General features: G+C 41.0%; 1 protein-coding gene across 2 annotated transcripts; it reads left to right on the forward strand.

Moving 5' to 3' along the window:
- Nucleotides 1-2,850: 2,850 nt before the first annotated feature.
- On the forward strand, nucleotides 2,851-17,823 carry LOC137598851 (flavin-containing monooxygenase 5-like). 2 transcript variants are annotated; one of them, XM_068319361.1, is made up of 12 exons: nucleotides 2,851-2,925; nucleotides 3,543-3,721; nucleotides 4,667-4,855; nucleotides 5,184-5,346; nucleotides 5,507-5,649; nucleotides 5,824-6,017; nucleotides 6,666-6,801; nucleotides 7,044-7,263; nucleotides 8,146-8,218; nucleotides 8,532-8,601; nucleotides 12,072-12,149; nucleotides 17,781-17,823. In XM_068319361.1, the coding sequence occupies exons 2-11, from the start codon at nucleotides 3,590-3,592 to the stop codon at nucleotides 12,135-12,137; spliced, it is 1,386 nt and encodes a 461-aa protein (XP_068175462.1). In that variant the 5' UTR covers nucleotides 2,851-2,925; nucleotides 3,543-3,589; the 3' UTR covers nucleotides 12,138-12,149; nucleotides 17,781-17,823. The 2 variants fall into 2 exon arrangements, with proteins under 2 accessions (XP_068175462.1, XP_068175461.1); XM_068319360.1 differs by lacking the exons at nucleotides 12,072-12,149; nucleotides 17,781-17,823 and having other exon boundaries at nucleotides 8,532-9,710.
- The last annotated feature ends 829 nt before the right edge of the window (nucleotides 17,824-18,652 follow it).

Here is an 18,652-nt window from a genome sequence, read left to right on the forward strand (position 1 = left end):
AAAAGGAAAGACGCTCAGAATATAACCGGGTCTAAAATATTTTAATACTCGGTTATCCCATTAGATAGGTGATTTTGCTTGCAGTGCAAAGGAGTCAAGGGAGTCAGTCTGTAGGAAGCTCCAGGAAACTCATTTGGGTACTTTTATGGGAAAGCTGACTGTGTAATAGTGGTCAGGATCTGTAAACTCTGCCTTTAAATTTTCATTGATATTAGTGAATAAGTGTCAGCTGTGTTAGATTTTGATATTGTACATAGTTTTTGTATGTACACAGAATAAGGGATCAGGCAGTCTGTTTTGTTACGCTGTCTGGTCTCTGTCATCTCTTCTGGTGAAAACGTTTGGCTATTTGTTTAAAAAAACTTTATTCCCTTTGAACAGTGAAATAAAACAGGTTGGAAAGGCCCTCTTTGAATATTATGCTTACAAACACAAATCATACCTATGGTTAAAGCAAAACTGTGTTCCTCCAAAATGAAACAACTGTGAAGCTCTGTACTTTTTGACTCACTCAAAGAAGTACACTCAACAAAAATATAAACGCAGCACTTTTGTTTTTGCTCCCATTTTTCATGAGATGGACTTAAAGATCTATATTTCATTCCAGATACACAATTTTACCATTTCTCTCAAACATTGTTCACAAATCTGTCCAAATGCGTGATAGTGAGTACTTCTGCTTTGCTGAGATAATCTAGCCCACCTCACAGGTGTGCCACATCAAGATGCTGATCTGACATCATGAGTAGTGCACAGGTGTACCTTATACTGCCCACAATAAAAGGCCACTCTGAAATGTGCAGTTTTGTCTCACAGCAAAATGCCACAGATGCCACAAGCACTGAGGGAGCGTGCAATTGGCATGCTGACAGCAGGAATGTCAACCAGATCTGTTGCTCGTGCATTGAATGTTCATTTGTCCACCAGGTCCACCTCCAAGATCTTCTGAGACCAGCCACTCAGACAGCTGCTGAAGCAATTGGTTTGCATAACCAAATAATTTCTGCACAAACTGCCAGAAACCGTCTCAGGGAAGCTCAACTGCATGCTCGTCGTCCTCATCGGGGTCTTAACTTGACTCCAGATCGTCGCCGTAACAGACTTGAGTGGGCAAATGCTCACATTCGATGGCATCTGGCACGTTGGAGAGGTGTTCTCTTCACGGATGAATTTTTGTTTACATTGTTCAGGGCAGAAGGCAGACAGTGTGTGTAGCGTCATATGGGTGAGCGCTTTGCTGATGTCAATGTTGTGGATCGAGTGACCCGTGGTGGTGGGGTTATGGTATGGGCAGGCATCTGTTATGGATGAAGAACACAGGTGCATTTTATTGATGGCATTTTGAATGCACAGAGATACCATGATGAGATCCTGAGGCTCATTTTTGTGCCATACATCCATGAACATCACCTCATGTTTCAGCATGATAATGCACGGCCCCATGTTGCAAGGACCTGCACACAATTCTTGGAAGCTGAAAATGTTCCAGTTCTTGCATGGCCAGCATACTCACCGGACATGTCACCCATTGAGTGTATTTGGGATGTGCTTGACCAGCGTATACGACAGCATGTACCAGTTCCCACTAATATCCAGCAACTTCGCACAGCCATTGAGGAGGAGTGGACCAACATTCACAATTGTCAATCTGATAAACTCTATGCGAAGAAAATGTGTTGCACTGCATGAGGGAAATGGTGGTCACACCAGATATTGACTGTTTGAGTCCCCAGACTCCCAATAAAACAAAAAACAAAAAAAACCTGCACATTTCAGAGTGGCCTTTTACCGTGGGCAGTATAAGGTACATCTGTGCACTACTCATGATGTCAGATCAGCATCTTGATGTGGCACACCTGTGAGGTGGGATGGATTATCTCAGCAAAGCAGAAGTGCTCACTATCACACATTTAGACAGATTTGTGAACAATGTTTGAGATAAATGGTAATATTGTGTATCTGGAATGAATTATAGATCTTTAAGTCCATCTCATGAAAAATGGGAGCAAAAACAAAAGTTTTGCATTTATATTTTTTTTGAGTATATATTCTGAGTTTGTGCAGGTTTTCCTAAAGTTACTCCATGCTGTATGCTCCATGTCCATTATGTATCTGTTAGTTATCCGTCACACTAGTTACACTTTAATTCCTCTAAACCTGAAAACCTCAGTTTCGACATACCTCTGTTGACATAAGATTAAGATTTTACCATTATATTATATTCTTGGGATACTATTGTTCATTTGAATCATGTCCTGTGCTTTTCTGACACTGCCGTCATGTCGTTTTATTTTCTATCCCTTCCTGCCTCTCTGAGTATTTTATTGTTTGTGCTTCATCACAATTGTTTGCTCCTACCCATGCTCCATGTGCTCCAGTCATTATCTGTTAATGGTTCTGGAGTTTCTTTACATTGTGGTTTGGCTTTTGTATGTAATGTATTCACATTTGGTTGTTTTTTGTGACTTTGCTGACTTTTTGGATTTTACTTATTTCAATCATTTGGATATCTGTGTTTTTTGGATTTAGTTTTTCTTGTTTAATTGCTTAACTTCTTAATCCTTGTGTTGTTTACATTTGGGTCCTGTCTTTTTTTTAAAACTTATTCTGACACATTCTACTCTTACTCGACTACATTTATTTACTGCTGTACTTATTACTTTACAGTTGGTATTTTGATAATGATGTTATGGTTACAGCTTCTTTAACCTGATGGTTTACTACTATTTTTAAGTTGTATACTACTGTCTGCTTCCTCTGCACACTGACAAATCTCTCCTGGACATTTTTACGGACCTGCATACTTCTAGAGTGTTCTGTCCCTTTAAGAATTTAGGGGTCGTTCCAGATGCTGCTGTTTGTTACTGCAGCTCTCTTCAGTGTTCTTTGAGCGTGCCATCAAGTTGTTTCTGCACACAGAAGACTGTAAGTTATTCCTATTGTTTGTTTTGTGCAGGTAGTCCAGTTTCATAGAGCTTCCTAAGTGAAACAATGAAACCTAAATGAAAACTGTTCAATTTTTAAACTTTTTAGACCTTCCATTCCATTCAGTAAAACCATACATTTCCCAAGGTGATTATTAAGGGATGTTTCTTTCTTCTACATTTTAATGTCAGCATGCCTCTGGATTGCTCTGCCAGAAGATGAAACAATAGTTCCTTTCATGTTTCTACATTATTAAGTTAATCAGTCTTAGCTGAGCAGAAAAAGGCAAAAAACAAAACAAATGTGCCTAAAAAAATCTTCTGATACAACAACTATTTAAACTGGTTTGAGATTTCTTCCACAGAAAGTATTCTGTATAAAGTTATTGAGATAGTTAGAAACAAAGAAACATACAATACGTGACTACACGCACAAAAAATAAATAAATGCAGAATTGCACATTAAGTCCCAGATCACAGACGATTCCAACCTACGTGCAAGTCCACATGGTGGACACGCACATCCACCATAACAAACAAATTATAGATCATGTTTATCTCATACCAAAACATTTCTGATTATCTTTCATTTCCTCATTCACCCTTCTCCATATTTAGAGTTCCAGCTTCTGCATCGACCCCTTTGTTCTCAGCCCTATTTCAACATGGTCCAGAGTGTGGCAGTGATCGGTGCAGGCATCTCAGGTCTGGTCAGCATTAAGTCCTGTGTGGACGAAGGTCTGCAGCCCACCTGTTTTGAGAGAAGCCATGACATTGGAGGTCTATGGAGATTTAAGGTGAAGGACAGCACTTTTTGTTGTAAAATTTAAGCACAAGTTTGTGCTCTGATGAGTCACATGTGTGCATCATTATAATATTAATATGCATGTAATCAGAAAAAAACTTCCAGCCCAACTCAGAATTTTGTTCTTTACTTGAAAGGTGTTGGGTGGGGTTTGTAATCTGCCCCATAATGTTGCTGTGTGGGTCCTGGGTCCTCTTAGAGTGAGGAGGTTAGAGTTTAGACACAGGTGTTCAGTAACATATGTCTGGAAATGATTACCAGGCATTGTTGTTGTGTTGCTGTTACTCAGTGTTGGAATGCTAAGAGCAGCTATTTTTCTATTCCTTCTCAGAGGATCACAACGAGACCATCTGTACTCAATAATTTAGTTTCATGATGCAATTACAATATCTTGAACTTTAATATGTCCAAGCTTTGTTTTTGTTTTTTTAATTTTAGATGTAGCAAGGACATAACTGCAGAGAACATGCTAAATGAAAATGTGGAACTGTTTGTCTTGTACAAATAATTTGGTACAATTTTTGATAAAATGTGAACACTGCAACACCACAATTATTGTGAAGCAAGGGCAACAGTAAGCGCACCTTAGCCTTACGCTGAAGTCTGTCTCCATCAAATTTCTCAGTATGTTATTGAGAGAGAGAGAGAGAGAGAGAGAGAGAGCTAAGATCGTTCTATGATTACAGTAGTGAAAAAAGGACGGCAAGTCTTTTTGCAATGAACAAATCCCCCTGAACATATTAATATTTTTTCTACAAGCTTCTAAAACGTTTTCCTTGGGTAGATCCTATCCCAATCTGGGCACAAAAGAGCAGTAAACTGAACAAAGCATTCTCCATTTTAAACACTTGGAATACATAGTGGGTTGTTTTTGGTACTTTAATTGCAGTGAAGCTGAAATAACAATTGTCTGTCAATATCTGGTCTCCATCCACAGGAGACACCTGAGCTTGGACGCGCCAACATCTATCAGTCAGTGGTCATCAACAGCTCCAAAGAGATGATGGCCTTCAGTGACTTCCCTCCTCCAGCTGAGTTCCCTAACAACATGCACCACTCTGATCTGATGCGGTATATTCGACTCTATGCTAAGGCCTTCGACCTGCTTCAGCACATATGCTTCAAGGTTAGTGGCTTTTGGGATTGTTTGCTGAAGCAAAAAAATTTATCTGCTCTTGTACTATATTAATATCTTACGACAATGCAAACCTTGTTTCTGTCACACATGGGTGAGTTTTACTAGAGGTGTTGGTTGACCTGTGCGACCTGATGGGGCTACAGGTACCTCCTCCTGCTGCCAGGGATTCTTGCAAAGATCAAAATAAGAGAAGAACCAATTTATCCAGAATAGATAAAGAGTGTGATAATCTGAATCCACTGTTTGTGTGTGTGTGTGTGTGTGTGTGTGTGTGTGTGTGTGTGTGTGTGTGTGTGTGTGTGTGTGTGTGTGTCAGTCTATTGTGGTCAGTGTGAGGCAGACCTTGGATTTTTCCACGACAGGCCAGTGGGAAGTGGAGACAGAGACGATGGGTCAGAGGGAGGTTCATGTTTTTGATGCTGTGATGGTTTGTACAGGACACTTCACCCAGTCTCACCTGCCACTCAAAGACTTTCAAGGTACGACAACTTTTTATTATTTGTACTGACTGAATTTTTTTTTTTAAATTTACATTCTTGAGATCTGGATTTCAGTCTGACTTATTGATATAGTGCAGGTCATTGGAAAAAAGCAAACATTTTTGAAGTACAAACATATTCCTTGATTTCTTGTTTTTAGGTATTGAAAGCTTCAAGGGCAACTATTTCCATAGCTGGAACTACCGTAATGCAGATGGTCTCCATGGCAAAAGAGTGGTGGTGATTGGAATTGGAAACTCTGGAGCCGATATTGCTGTGGATATCAGTAGAGTTGCTGCTAAGGTACTAAACTATGTCTTTTTATATGCCTTTTTCAAAAAGAGGAATTCTGCTCTGTATTACACAGACCGACTGATTTCTTTATATTTAAAACAAATGTGACCCTAACTATGAAGGCTATAAAAATGGGATAAATGAATCTTAACTAACCATGTCCTGATCTGACCTGACCTGCAGGTGTATCTAAGTACCAGGAGTGGTGCATGGGTTGTCCGCCGTGTAGGGGCAGGAGGGCTCCCACTTGACCTTGGTGGAACTTCTCGAATGAATATGATGATACAGAAGCTCCTTCCCTCGTGGATGAACAAGACAGAGGAGAAGCTTAATATGGCGTTAGACCACAAATTATATGGTCTAAAACCAAAACATGGGTAAGAACACACATAAACATACATGTTTTATTGTTTGATCTTCATTTTTTAAAAGTCATAGTTTTTAAATGGCTACAGCTGGTGAGACTGCGTCTGCCAGTTCATAAAAGTGCAAACAATCTCTTATGTTATCAGTTATTATGTTATATTTTTAGTTTATTGATGTGTAAACATCACAGCTTGCACGGAACACATTTTTAAATGCATCAGTCACCATTTTGACTGTTTTTGGTTTGTCTATGCTAAAGCTGCTGCACCCACACAGTTTTTAGATGAAACATTTGGCCTGATGTTGATGCTTGAAAGCAGATCATCTGACTCCAATGAAATGGTGTCAAAACGTTGTTTCTGGAATAAGATATAAGCTCCAGGAAACTCATTCGGGTACTTTTATGGGAAAGCTGACTGTGTAATAGTGGTCAGGATCTTTAAACTCTGCCTTTAAAATTCCATTGATCTTAGTGAATAAGTGTTAGGTACTAAACTATGTGTATTTGGATGAAATAAACATTTTATCAACTCCGATTTGAACCTAAACTCCCGACTTTGCAGGCAATAGAGGTCTTTAACCCATATATCTGATTACTGTTACCACAAGTAAGTTGTCCTTGTGCCTCTAATAAACTCCTCGTATACTTCTTTTGGAAGTTTTTTTCAACAGATCCCTGTCGTAAATGATGACCTTCCAGCTCGGATCATCTCAGGTCAGGTTCAGATGAAGCCAAACGTGAATGAGTTCTGTGGGTCTCGTGTGGTCTTTGTTGACAATAGCTTTATAGATGAGGTGAGTGTTCGTCTCATTAGTTTGTAGGTCAACGCATGTGCAACAATATTGATCTTTTCATTACTGTGATCTGGTGTTATCCATTTATTGGCTTTCCTTCCTGTTTATTTCCTGCACTTGGTTTTTTCAATTTTTCATGAATGACCGTCCAGTGCTTAATGTATGTGGTTGCACAAGTGATAGGATTACATAATAACTGAAAATTCACAATCATCCCATGTTTGTTGTGTCTTGTTGTATAGGTGGATGTTGTGGTGTTTGCTACAGGATACAACTACAGCTTCCCCTTCCTACCCTCAGCACTGAAAGCTAAATGTGGTCACAGGCTGCAGCTCTACAAACATGTGTTCCCTCCTGCATTGACCCAGCCCACACTGGCGGTGGTGGGCTTCATCCACGCCTTTGGCAGTGTCAGCCCCATGGCTGAGTTGCAGAGTCGCTGGGCCACGAGAGTGTTTAAAGGTGCAGTGCATACAGAAATGATCAGTTTCATGCATGTGAGTCTGCAAGAATTAAGTGAAAATACTCAATCTGGATAGTGAAGATGTTAATCATGGTATTTTATTTATTTATAATGTTTTGCCTTTAATGGACAGGACAGCCAAGATGTGTGATATGAAGGAGAGACACTAGGGGACAGTAGAGGGAAAAGGCTGTGAGCCAAAGTCCAACCCACAGCCACAACTCAAGGGCTGCGGCCTCTAAGCACGGGGTGCAAATAGTCCAAAAGTTAAGATCTAAACTGTCTGTCGTGCATCCCAGGATCAATTATTTTACCCTATTTTTTTACAACATAGGTTTCTGAGGTGCTGAACTGATTTCTTGGCATTTTCTGCTTCAAATTTCAACCACTTAAAATGTTTGTAACCAAATACTGTACATTGTGTTCAATAAAGTCATCTGGACTTGTAGGAAAAGCTCAAAGATGTTTCACCTCTGATCCAAATGGCTTCTTTAGTCCTGACCGACTGGCGATGAATTCCAGATAATTACCCAAGTGGAATTTGTTTAGGCTACTAATGTTTAGTGAGACTTATTAAATCCCAGTCATGTGGCTGTAATCCATAAAGTGTAGGTTTCCATCTCTAAGGGGGTGAGCCACCTGAAAGATGTTCAGATGATAGTTGTGTTTGCTCCTCCCTATCATGCAAATGAAATGAGCATGAAGGTCAGAAATGAAGACGTCCAGTTGACTTTATGCAACATAGAGATCTTCAGTGACCTGGATGATTGAGAATCTCCACAGAAACCAGTGAGAATCATGAGCTAATAAAAGAGAAAAGGAGCATCACTGCTGCCACAACATTAAAAATCAATTATTTTGATTTTGCTTTTCTCACACAGGTTTATCGACTCTCCCCTCAGAAAAAAAGATGATGGAGGAAATTGAAAAAGATACCTTAACCATGCATCAGAGGTAGGACATAAAGTATGCTGTGGAATTGTTCGAGTACCTGAGGCCAATAAGCCGTTAGTGGTTACTAATCTAATATACAGTAATGGATGATGGTGGGGAAGTGGGTAGTGCTGTTGCCGCACAGCAAGAAGGTTACGGGTTGGATTCCGTTCCATTTGGAGTTGGATGTGCTTTTCAAAAAAGTATGTATGGTCTTTCTGTGTCTGCGTGGGTTCTCTCTCCGGCTTCCTTCCAACATGTAATTTAGGTGAATTGATTATTCTACATTGTCCATAGGTCTCTCTCTCATCTCTCTTTTGCATTTCTCTGTTAGGTTTGTCTGCTCAGAGCGGAACCCTCTCCAGGTGGACTACATCCCTTACATGGACTCCATAGCAGAACAGGTGGGGGTTAAACCGAACATACTGCAGCTCCTGCTGAAGGACCCCAGACTGGCGCTGGCAGTTTTACTGAATCCCTGTACTCCTTATCAGTACCGCCTAACTGGGCCAGGCCATTGGGCTGGAGCCCGTCAGGCCATTCTCACTCAGTGGGAGAGGGTGGTTCAGCCCTTCAGGACCAGAGTAGTCCAAGAACCAGAAACCAAACCATCCTCTAAAAGGAAAATTATATTTCTTTTCTCAGGTGCAGCATTACTGTTTTGCTTCTTCTACAGTAAGCACCCTCTCTCCTCTTTTGATCCTTTATCTTTCTTCAGGTCTTTTGTTTGTGATTGATAGTGTCAGGATGAAGGGAAGCAGCACACTGCAACATATTCTTACCGAAAGTACAGTTGAGTTGAGCTGTGAGTATTATGCATAATATGATGCTTTCTTTAATCATAAAATAATAATTATAAATTTAATCATACACTATCTTCCTCTCTCTGCTCAATGTGGATGACAGAGACTTTCAGAGCAGCTAAGTCATGACCCACCCAACTCGGTCTCTGATTGGCTTACGGTAATATTATTTTGACCCTAACAAATCCTTATCCCTCATGCCCAAAGTTAACCAATCCAAATCCACCAAGGCAGCAACACACAGGAGGACTGGTCGTTGTCCGAGTGATAAATCTTGTTTGAAAAACTTCCATGACGCAGTCAGTACAATAAAGGTTGTCCATGGACATGGTATTGAGTTGTCTTTCAGTAAATTACATCCGACTCATCTGTTTTATGGCAGTACAATCATGACAGTCAGGAGTCCGCCAATGGGACGCCTGCGTCACATGGTGCTCGTAAGGGCATAATATCAGAGGCAACTTCAGTTAAGTGCACTAAAAGAGACGAGACTTTTTACTTAGACAATACGTCTAATTCAGGAATGAAATAACTCAGCAATATTTGGTGAAAACTCTGATCCACATTAACATATTTCAAGCATTTCACCTTGAACTGTTTTTTTTTTAAAATATGAGATTCATTTTCACCTATCACAATCTGTGTTTGATGTTGACTCCGTTATTCTGTTACTCTGTACTAATTTGGAAATCTGAATAAAAATAATTTTTAAATCATGCTCAGTTCGGCGAAGTTCATGCAGTGTTATGAACATATTGAATGCCCTTGCTCTTTCCTGCAGCTTTCTTGGCACATACTAGAAGCATTGTACCAACTCTTTTGTAGTATTTACTGCTGTACTTCATCTCATGCCAACAGTCCAGTGGAGCAAAGGACCATGTTTGAGGACAATGAATGAATGTTAATTGTAATCCCATGTAGGAATGAGTTAAACTCTTGATGTAATGATTTAAGAAGACATCAAATATTCATGTGTGCATATGAACATATAATGTCAGGGTATGTCATATGGGAGTGCAGAGCACACACACACACACACACACACACACACACACACACACACACACACACACACAGTCATAATGTAATTTGTATTTTAAGCATAAACCCACTCAAACTTTAAGAAAATTGTTTTACAGCCAATATTTTTCATATTTTCTGTCTTCTATTATGATGTGCTGTAGCACCATATATTAAATCTTCTTAATGGATGATGGAAAAATTTAAAGAGTGATTCATAGGGCATAAACTGGGAGAAAAATCTGTCAAATACATGCCATGACTCATAAAATGTTCTACTTAGGTTAAATAATTTCTCAAGTATTGTGTCTCTCAAGGAGATATGACTAAAGGCCAGAGGAAAAGGAACATTTTTCAGGTGCAGGATTCAGAAATTTTGCTGGAACAAAAAAACTATACTCACAAACCTCATGTCAACACCACAGCCATGTGTAAGGACAAGTAGACAATAATCTCTGACTGCAGAAATGTCTTTAGAAAAACATTTTGCACACATGTGGCTTTTAAGACAAATTTGGTTTCACCCACTGCATGCAGGAGCAACTTGTTAAGCTTCACATATTATCCAAGCTTAAATGGAGTGAGGTTTCTTGTGAAGTTGTCTGCTGGGGGCTGAAGGGAAAACTGTTGATGATCAGTCATTGATCCCTTGGCAGCCACATTGTTCAGGGTCATTTCTGACCTCCCGCTCGTGTCTTTTTTTATTCCCCACCTCTTTCCACATCGCCTCCCGACATAACACTAGGTCTCATTGATCTGCATCCTTCAAGGGCACAGTGGTCATGCGGTTGGAGGCATCCTACATTGTGGTCTTTTAGACAATTTAAGATAACTGCAGAGCACTTATTGTAGAAAACTACCAGGGACAATGGCCAGTGGACCAGAATGTAGCACAACTTTAACTCCACCTCATTACCGTGTAAATTCAGCTTGTTATGATATACTTCAGTAGAATATTTTCTTCTGGCAATATTTTCAAGGAAGGTAACAGAAAAAGAGAAAGAACAACTGTCTTCTTAAAAATATGTTTTCCTTAGCTGCAAGATGTAGCTACCCATCTGACCTACTGGTGGAAAGTGATTTGAAGAAAGTTTTGTGACTTATTGCCACATATGAATACGTGCATTCACCTCTTTATTAAAACACTGTGCTGTAGATCATGGATGGTGGTTGTGTGTGATTGGAAAAGACAGCTCTATTCAAACTGTTTGAACAACCAGCAGTCTTGTTATTTCTGACGCTGACCTTACCCCACCAAAGAGATATTGAAAACGGTTCAAAAAAGGACATGATTGATGGATGTTTCAAGTTTCATTGTGATTCTTCTGACCATTCTGTCTTTTATGTAGGACTTTTTACATCCCTCTTCAAAGCGGTGATGTAATTGTCAGCGTTTGTATGTTCGTCTGTTAGTCCGTCCATCTGTCCGTTAGTCTGTTACTCCACCAAATATCTTCACAACTGTTGCAGATAGAAAGATGAAACAAAAAGCACATTACTCAGGTAGCAAAGGGGATGAAAATGAGATGATGACCTTGACCTTGAGTAAGACCGTAGATCAAAGCTAATGCTTTGATCTATGAAAATAGGTCAGAGCACTAGCTTTGATCTTGGACCTGTAAAAGTAGGTCGGTAGAATTTTGAATTCAGGGGTGTCGCGGGATGGTGCAGTCTCTGACTGCATTGGTTCTTGTTTGTAATGTCTTTGAAATATTTCAAAAATGAAATGAAATCATCAGCAGGATTGTGTTTCATGTAGAAATATACGGCAAGCCCCCCCAAAAGCTGCCACATGGATCTAAATAAGCAAATAGCTATGAGCCGCCTATTGGATAATTACTGCATGGGCGATGATTTTTCAGGTGGCACCTAGTTATTTACCCCTAACTGGTACAATGAGTTGCACCAGTTTACCCCCAACTGGTGCATGCCATTTTCTTTGCTTGAAGACAAAATAACATTTTTGGGTGTAGTGGAAACAGAAAGTGATACATCGATACTTTTGCTCGATGTTTAAATGCATAGAAAATAATATCTGTGTTTACCTGCAGGTGCCCAGCAGCGAGGTTACAGCAGCTGGAGACAGAAATGCAATTCAGAGCTGCCTGCGGTGTTAATGCAGAAGCGGAGTAAGGGTTTCTGATAAAACTACCCTCCACCTGCCTTTCACAGTGCATTGAAAAGAGAAATATAAGGTCTGAAGAGGTTAAAACAATTAAAAATTGCAGTGCTTTCGGCAAGAACAACATCATTAATATACCAGCCCCTTTCATTTAAATGGTATGAAACAAACAAAAAAGGTTATGAACAAACAAAAAAATAACTATAAAAGTAAAAGAACCAATCATATTTGGTCAAGAAAATGGAGTGCAGCTAAGGAGTGACAATGAAGCTCAGACAATGAAGTTGTTTTTTTATTTACATGTAAATTGAAACTGTTTTCCTGTCGTGATAAATAAACAACACCATTTGTTAGTTAATATGCAAAATTAGATGACGTAACAGACAACATTGTCATTCTTAGAATGGGAATGGCAGATTCTCATTAATAATGGTTTAAAATGCATGAGGATGGTCATTATGGCATCAGTCTGCCACATTTGAATGTGCATTTTCATCATGATATTTCTACAACAGATAACACAAGTATATTGTTGACGCACTTCTTCTCCCCCATGATCAGTCCTTTACTCTTTCTCCTAATCTGCATTTATGTCACCTGCCATTCTAGCGTTCTGTCATATTTTTCAATCTTCTATGTCTGCTTTGACACTAATTTCTCAAGGAACCATAACTACAGGCATGTGAGTATCTGATAGATTGTATTCCTTGTCTTTTAAAAAGAAGGATCTTTATTCATCCATTACTAAAGAGAAAGCATTTAATCAATATTTGTTTGGGGGAGAATTTATGACATGTAGTCGGTTGAAAGTCATTGGGGGCAAATGTGATTAACTGTGACAAGGCCTGTGGCTGCTGAGGGCTTGGATCTGGGCCCACCATGTAAAGACAAGAAGTGACAAACCAATCACTCTGTTTGACTGGGTGCAGTCTTTACCCCTTTCTGGCAAAACAGGCACAAGAAATTAATTTTCTAGCCAGCATCTCATCTTGTGCAGTGATAAAGAAAGAGAAAAAAAATACTACCTAGTACAATAAAGTTCAGGAGTCAGGTACTGATTTCTGGAAAGAAACCTTTTGAGGTTTTTGTGTTTTGAGTAGAATGCAATCTAGTTCAACCATTTCCAAGAAAAGACAGACATCTGAAACTCAGCTTGTCTCATCAAAATAACCCGGGTGGAAAAACAGTTCATTTGGATCTTCTAGCTGTCTCCTAGCGACAGTCTGGGTGCCGTTACGGGCTGTCACATGACTTCCTCTTCTTCTCCTTTTGGCTTTCCCTTCAGGGGTCGCCACAGCCAATCAGTTGCCTCCATCTAACCCTGTCTTCTGCATCTTCTTCTCTCACACCAACTACCTTCATGTCCTCTTTCACAACATCCATAAACCTCCTCTTTGTTCTTCCTCTAGGCTTCCTGCCTGGCAGTTCAAAACTCAGCATCCTTCTACCAATATATTCACCATTTCTCCTCTGGACATGTCCAAACCATCTCAGTCTGGCCTCTCTGAATTTATCCCCAAAACCTCTAACATGTGCTGTCTCTCTGATGTACTCATTCCTGATCCTATCCATCCTGGTCACTCACAAAGGGAACCTCAACATCTTCATCTTTGCTACCTCCAGCTCTGCCTCCTGTCTTTTCCTCAGTGACACTGTCTCTAGACCAAACAACATCGCTGGTCTCACCAGTTTTATGCACCTTTCCTTTCATTTTAGCTGAAACTCTTCTATCACCCATCACACCTGACACTTTTCTCCACCGGTTCCATCCTGCCTGTGCATGCTTCTTCACCTCTTTTCCACACTCTCCATTGCCCTGGACTGTTGATCCTAAGTACTTAAAATCCTCCACTTTCTTGATCTCTTCTCCCTTTAACCTCAGTCTTCCATTTGGGTCCCTCTCATTTAAACACATGTACTCATGTGTGTTCTTAAAAATGAGCACCAGCACACTTCTCCTCCATTCCTCAGGCATCTTCTCACTATCTAAGATCCTGTTTCCCACCCAGTCAGAAACTCTACTGTCACCTCACCTAGACACTTCCATACCTCCACAAGTATATCATCAGGACCGAGTGCCTTTCCACTCTTCATCCTCTTCAATGCCCTCCTTACTTCTTTCTGACTAATCTTTGATACTTCCTGGTCCACAACAGTCACCTCTTCTAGTCTTTGTTGTCTCTCATTTTCCTCATTCAGCAACTCTTCAAAGTACTCTTCCCACCTTCTCATCACACTACTGGCACCTGTCAATAGGGTTCCATCGCTATACTTAATCACTCTAACCTGGTGCACGTCCTTCCCATCTCTGTATCTCTGTCTTGCCAACCTGTATAGATCAGTCTCTCCCTCCTTACTGTCTAAGCTAGCATTCAAGTCATCATAAGCCCCTTATTTGGTCTTTGCTAACTCTACTTTCACCTCACGCTGCATCTCCCTCTACTCTTGTCTACTCTCCTCAGTCCTCTCAGTGTCCCACTTCTTAGCTAACCTCTTTCTCTGCATACACTCCATTACTTCCTCATTCCACCACCAAGTCTCCCTATCTACTTTCCTTCCAGATGCCACACCAAGTACTCGCCTACCGGTCTCCCTGATCACACTAGCTGTAGTTGTCCTGTCATCTGGAGGCACCTCCTGACCCCCTAGAACAGCGGTTCCCAAACTTTTCAGTCCGCGCACCCACTTCTACCTCCTGACTTAGCTGACGCACCCCCAATGCCCAAAACATGAAAAAAAAAGAAAGAAAAAGCGCATATAGCCATATAGGTATCAAGTTTAATAATATAGGCTCCTGTTAACACAGAATAGATTGTGCAATAATGGGCCTAATGATCTCTCACTTTAGAAACAGTGGGGAGAATAATAGTAACAATATAAAAATGACAATAATAATATTTTAAGTCAAAATGGTCGCCGAGCGAGCTGACTACAGATGAGTGATGAACAGCAGTTATTACTATGCAGGGCTCGAAATTAACTTTTTTTCTTGGTAGCACTGGTTCTCCCAAATTTAGAAGTTAGTAGCACCAGCAAAGACTTTAGGAGCACCTACCCAAAAGCAAGGCAATGACGGGGCGATAGAGATGCTCCATCCATCTCCGTTCCTCCTCTCTCGCCCAGGAGAGCAGCCGCAGCTGCGCTCTCATTGTTTCCTGGCAGGACCGCAGGAGCGCGGTCTCACAAAAAAAGGCGCACCAGATTTTTCCCCTAGTCGCACCGGTGCTCCCAAATGTATTTAATAGTCACAATGATAAAAATTTGGGTGCATATGCGACCAAAATGGGCGCAATTTCGAGCCCTGCTATGTAACAAATAGGCCTATTTAACAAACTAACAGTTATTAAATGGTAACAAATATGCTACTCCGCCACAAAGAATCAAAATAACATAGGCCTAAGTTCAACATCATATTTTCTCTTTCGAGTACGAGTCTCATTGTGTTCTTTACCCCCTTCTCCCGATGAAATGTCCGGGTGAGTTTTCTGTTTTCTGTGTTCTGTGCTCCTCGTTTTCAGTTTCCCCTGTCTCGTCATTATCACTCTCTTTTTCCTGCTGGATTTCTTCAGCCTGGTAGACTGCACAGCTCTCAGTTGTGACCAATGTATCCTGTCCTCTTTCATTTCTCCCAGATTTAATACCGGACAGACTGCCCGTTTTTAACCAGTTATGCATTTCGGCATATTATTGTTGTTGCTATCACAACAAGCTAGGAGAAACGTAGCTAGGAGAAAGCCAAGTGCATTCTGGGTATTTTTTTTTATTTAAAATTTTCCCAAAACGTTTTTTAATTGAAAATTACCAATGATTTGTGCGAATGAATTTAAATATTTAAACTGTTAATCCTCCATTAAAAAGTGTTTAAATGATTTATTTAATTATTTATGTATTTCAAGGTGCTCAGCTGCCATTACACTCGCACACCCCCTAGCGGCAGCTCGCGCACCACAGGGGGTGCGCACACCACACTTTGGGAATCCCTGCCCTAGAGCCTGTCTTAACTCCTTCCTAGAAGTCATGCAACACTCTTCTTTTTTCAGCTTCCACCATTTCATTCTCTGCTCTGCTTTTGCCCTCTTCATCTTCCTCATCACCAGAGTCATCCTACATATGACCATCCTTTGCTGTTTGGCTGCACTCTCACCTACCACTACTTTGCAGTCACTGATCTCCTTCAGATTACACAAGATGTAGTATAAACACAAGATGTAGTCTACCTGTGTGCTCCTGCCTCCACTCTTATAGCTCACCCTATGTTCCTTCCTTTTCTGGAAGAAAGTATTCACTATAGCCGTTTCCATCCTTTTTGCAAAGTCAACCACCATTCATCTCCTGGATACCAAACCTCCCCATCACCTCCTCATCACTTCTGTTTCCTGCACCAACATGTCCATTGAAGTCTGCTCCAATGACAACTCTCTCACTTCTAGGTATGCTCTGGATCACTTCATCAAAGTCCAACCAGAATTTCTCCTTTTCCTACAGCTCACATCCTACCCACTAAAAACATTGAACATCACATCTTCGATTTATAGCCTCAGACTCACCGCTCTATCTGACACTCTTTTTATGTCTAGGACATTCCTAAAAAACTCAAGATAACTCCTACTCCATTTCTCTTCCTATCTACACCATGGTAGAACAACTTGAACCCTGCTCCTAAACTTGTTACCTTGCAACATTTCCACCTGGTCTCCAGGACACACAGTATGTCTACGTAAAATTTGTCCAGAAACATCATTCGGAATGGAGTACAAAAAGATCATTAACAAAATTGGACTCACTTCAAGAACTGCTAAAGACGCGTGCAAAAATGCACATCTATTGGACGATTCAGAACAACAATGTTCCAAAATAGAATAATTTAAATGTGACATGCAATGGATGAATTTGGTTGATGATGTGTTGCAATGAGAGAGATGTTGATTCTGGGGATGGGAATTTTACAAGCCAATGGCTTCTACCCGTTAACCCTTTTTTCCCCCCGGATGTTGTTGTTGATGTTCCAAAACTGATGAAAGTGAAGTCTGCTGTAAAAACACGTCTGGAAAGAAAAAATCAAAACAAAACTGAATAAAACTAAACTAAACCTTCCTCCTCTGCATCATATCAACCAACTCTATACCTTTTACTGTCATAGTTCCCACATTCAACGTCCCTAACTCTCAGTCCTATACTCTTGGCGTTCTTCCTCTCTCTCATCCTACGAACACACTTTCCTCCTCTCCTTCTTTGACCAACAGTAGTCCCATTTCCACCGGCACCCTGTAGGTGAACAGCAGCAATGTCGGTTGCTGTTAACCCGGGCCTCGACTGATCCGGTGTGGAAGTCATAGATTTGATTCACGTGTTTGATTTGGCAAAAGTTTTACGTTGGATGCCCTTCCTGACACAACCCTCTATATTTATCGTGGTTTGGGACTGGCACAATAGGACACTGGCTCACACCCTCTTGCAGCTACATTATCTCACACAGCCTATCGGTGTCCTTAAAACGCTGTTTTAGGAAGTCAGTCGGGTGATGCGAGAGGGGGCATGAGGAGAGACAACGCTGCATGTTAAAAGTAATCATTTCGCCATGTGTACTGAGCCTCCTCCTCTTCACTCTGCTAACCCATGACTGCACATCGACTTCCAGCTCCAACCTCTTCATCAAGTTTGTAGACTGTGGTGGATCTCATCAACAACAATGAGACAGCCTCCAGAAACAGGTGAGCCTCCTGGCTATGTGGTGCAAGGACAACAATCTCCATCTGAATGTGGAGAAGACGAAGGAGATTGTTGTGGACTTCAGGAAAACACGCACTCAGCATGCTCCACTAACCATCGACGGTGCGGCAGTGGAAAGGGTCAGCAGCACCAAGTTCCTGGGTGTGTACATCTCCGAGGACCTGTCCTGGTACCGCAACACCGCACCGCTGGCCAAAAAAGCCCAACAGCGCCTCTACTTCCTCCACAAAAAGAGGAGAGCAAGAGCCCCACCCCCCATCATGCTCACCTTCTACAGAGGCACCATTGAGATCATGTTAACCAGCTGCATCACTTCTATGGGATTAAAGAGTTTATAGAGAAGTTTACCATCCCTTGTGTTTCGTCTAATAGATCTTGCTGTACTGTCTGATGTACTGTCTGTGCTGTACTGCCCGTTGTACTGCCTGTGTTGTCTTGCCTGTGTTGTCCTGCCTGTGTTGTCCTGCCTGTGTTCTACTACCTGTGTTGTACTGCCTGTTGTACTGCCTGTGTTGTACTGCCTGTTGTAGTGACTGTTTACCGTGGGTCAGAGAGGACTGCAATTTCATCTGTGCTGTATGTCGTGCATATATAGCACACTTGACAGTAAAGCTGACTTTGACTTTGATGTCAGAACCTGAAACTTCATGAACTTGTTAAAGGAATGTTGACTTATGTGAGCCAACTACCAGCACCAGAAAACGAAGTAGTCAAGTTTGTTAAGCTGCGGAATTGGTGGGTTTCGGTAACAGTAAGTTTTGAACTCTGTGCATACAATGG

Source organism: Antennarius striatus, chromosome 7 (genome assembly GCF_040054535.1).
Source record: "Antennarius striatus isolate MH-2024 chromosome 7, ASM4005453v1, whole genome shotgun sequence".
Classification (NCBI taxonomy): Eukaryota; Metazoa; Chordata; class Actinopteri; order Lophiiformes; family Antennariidae; genus Antennarius; species Antennarius striatus.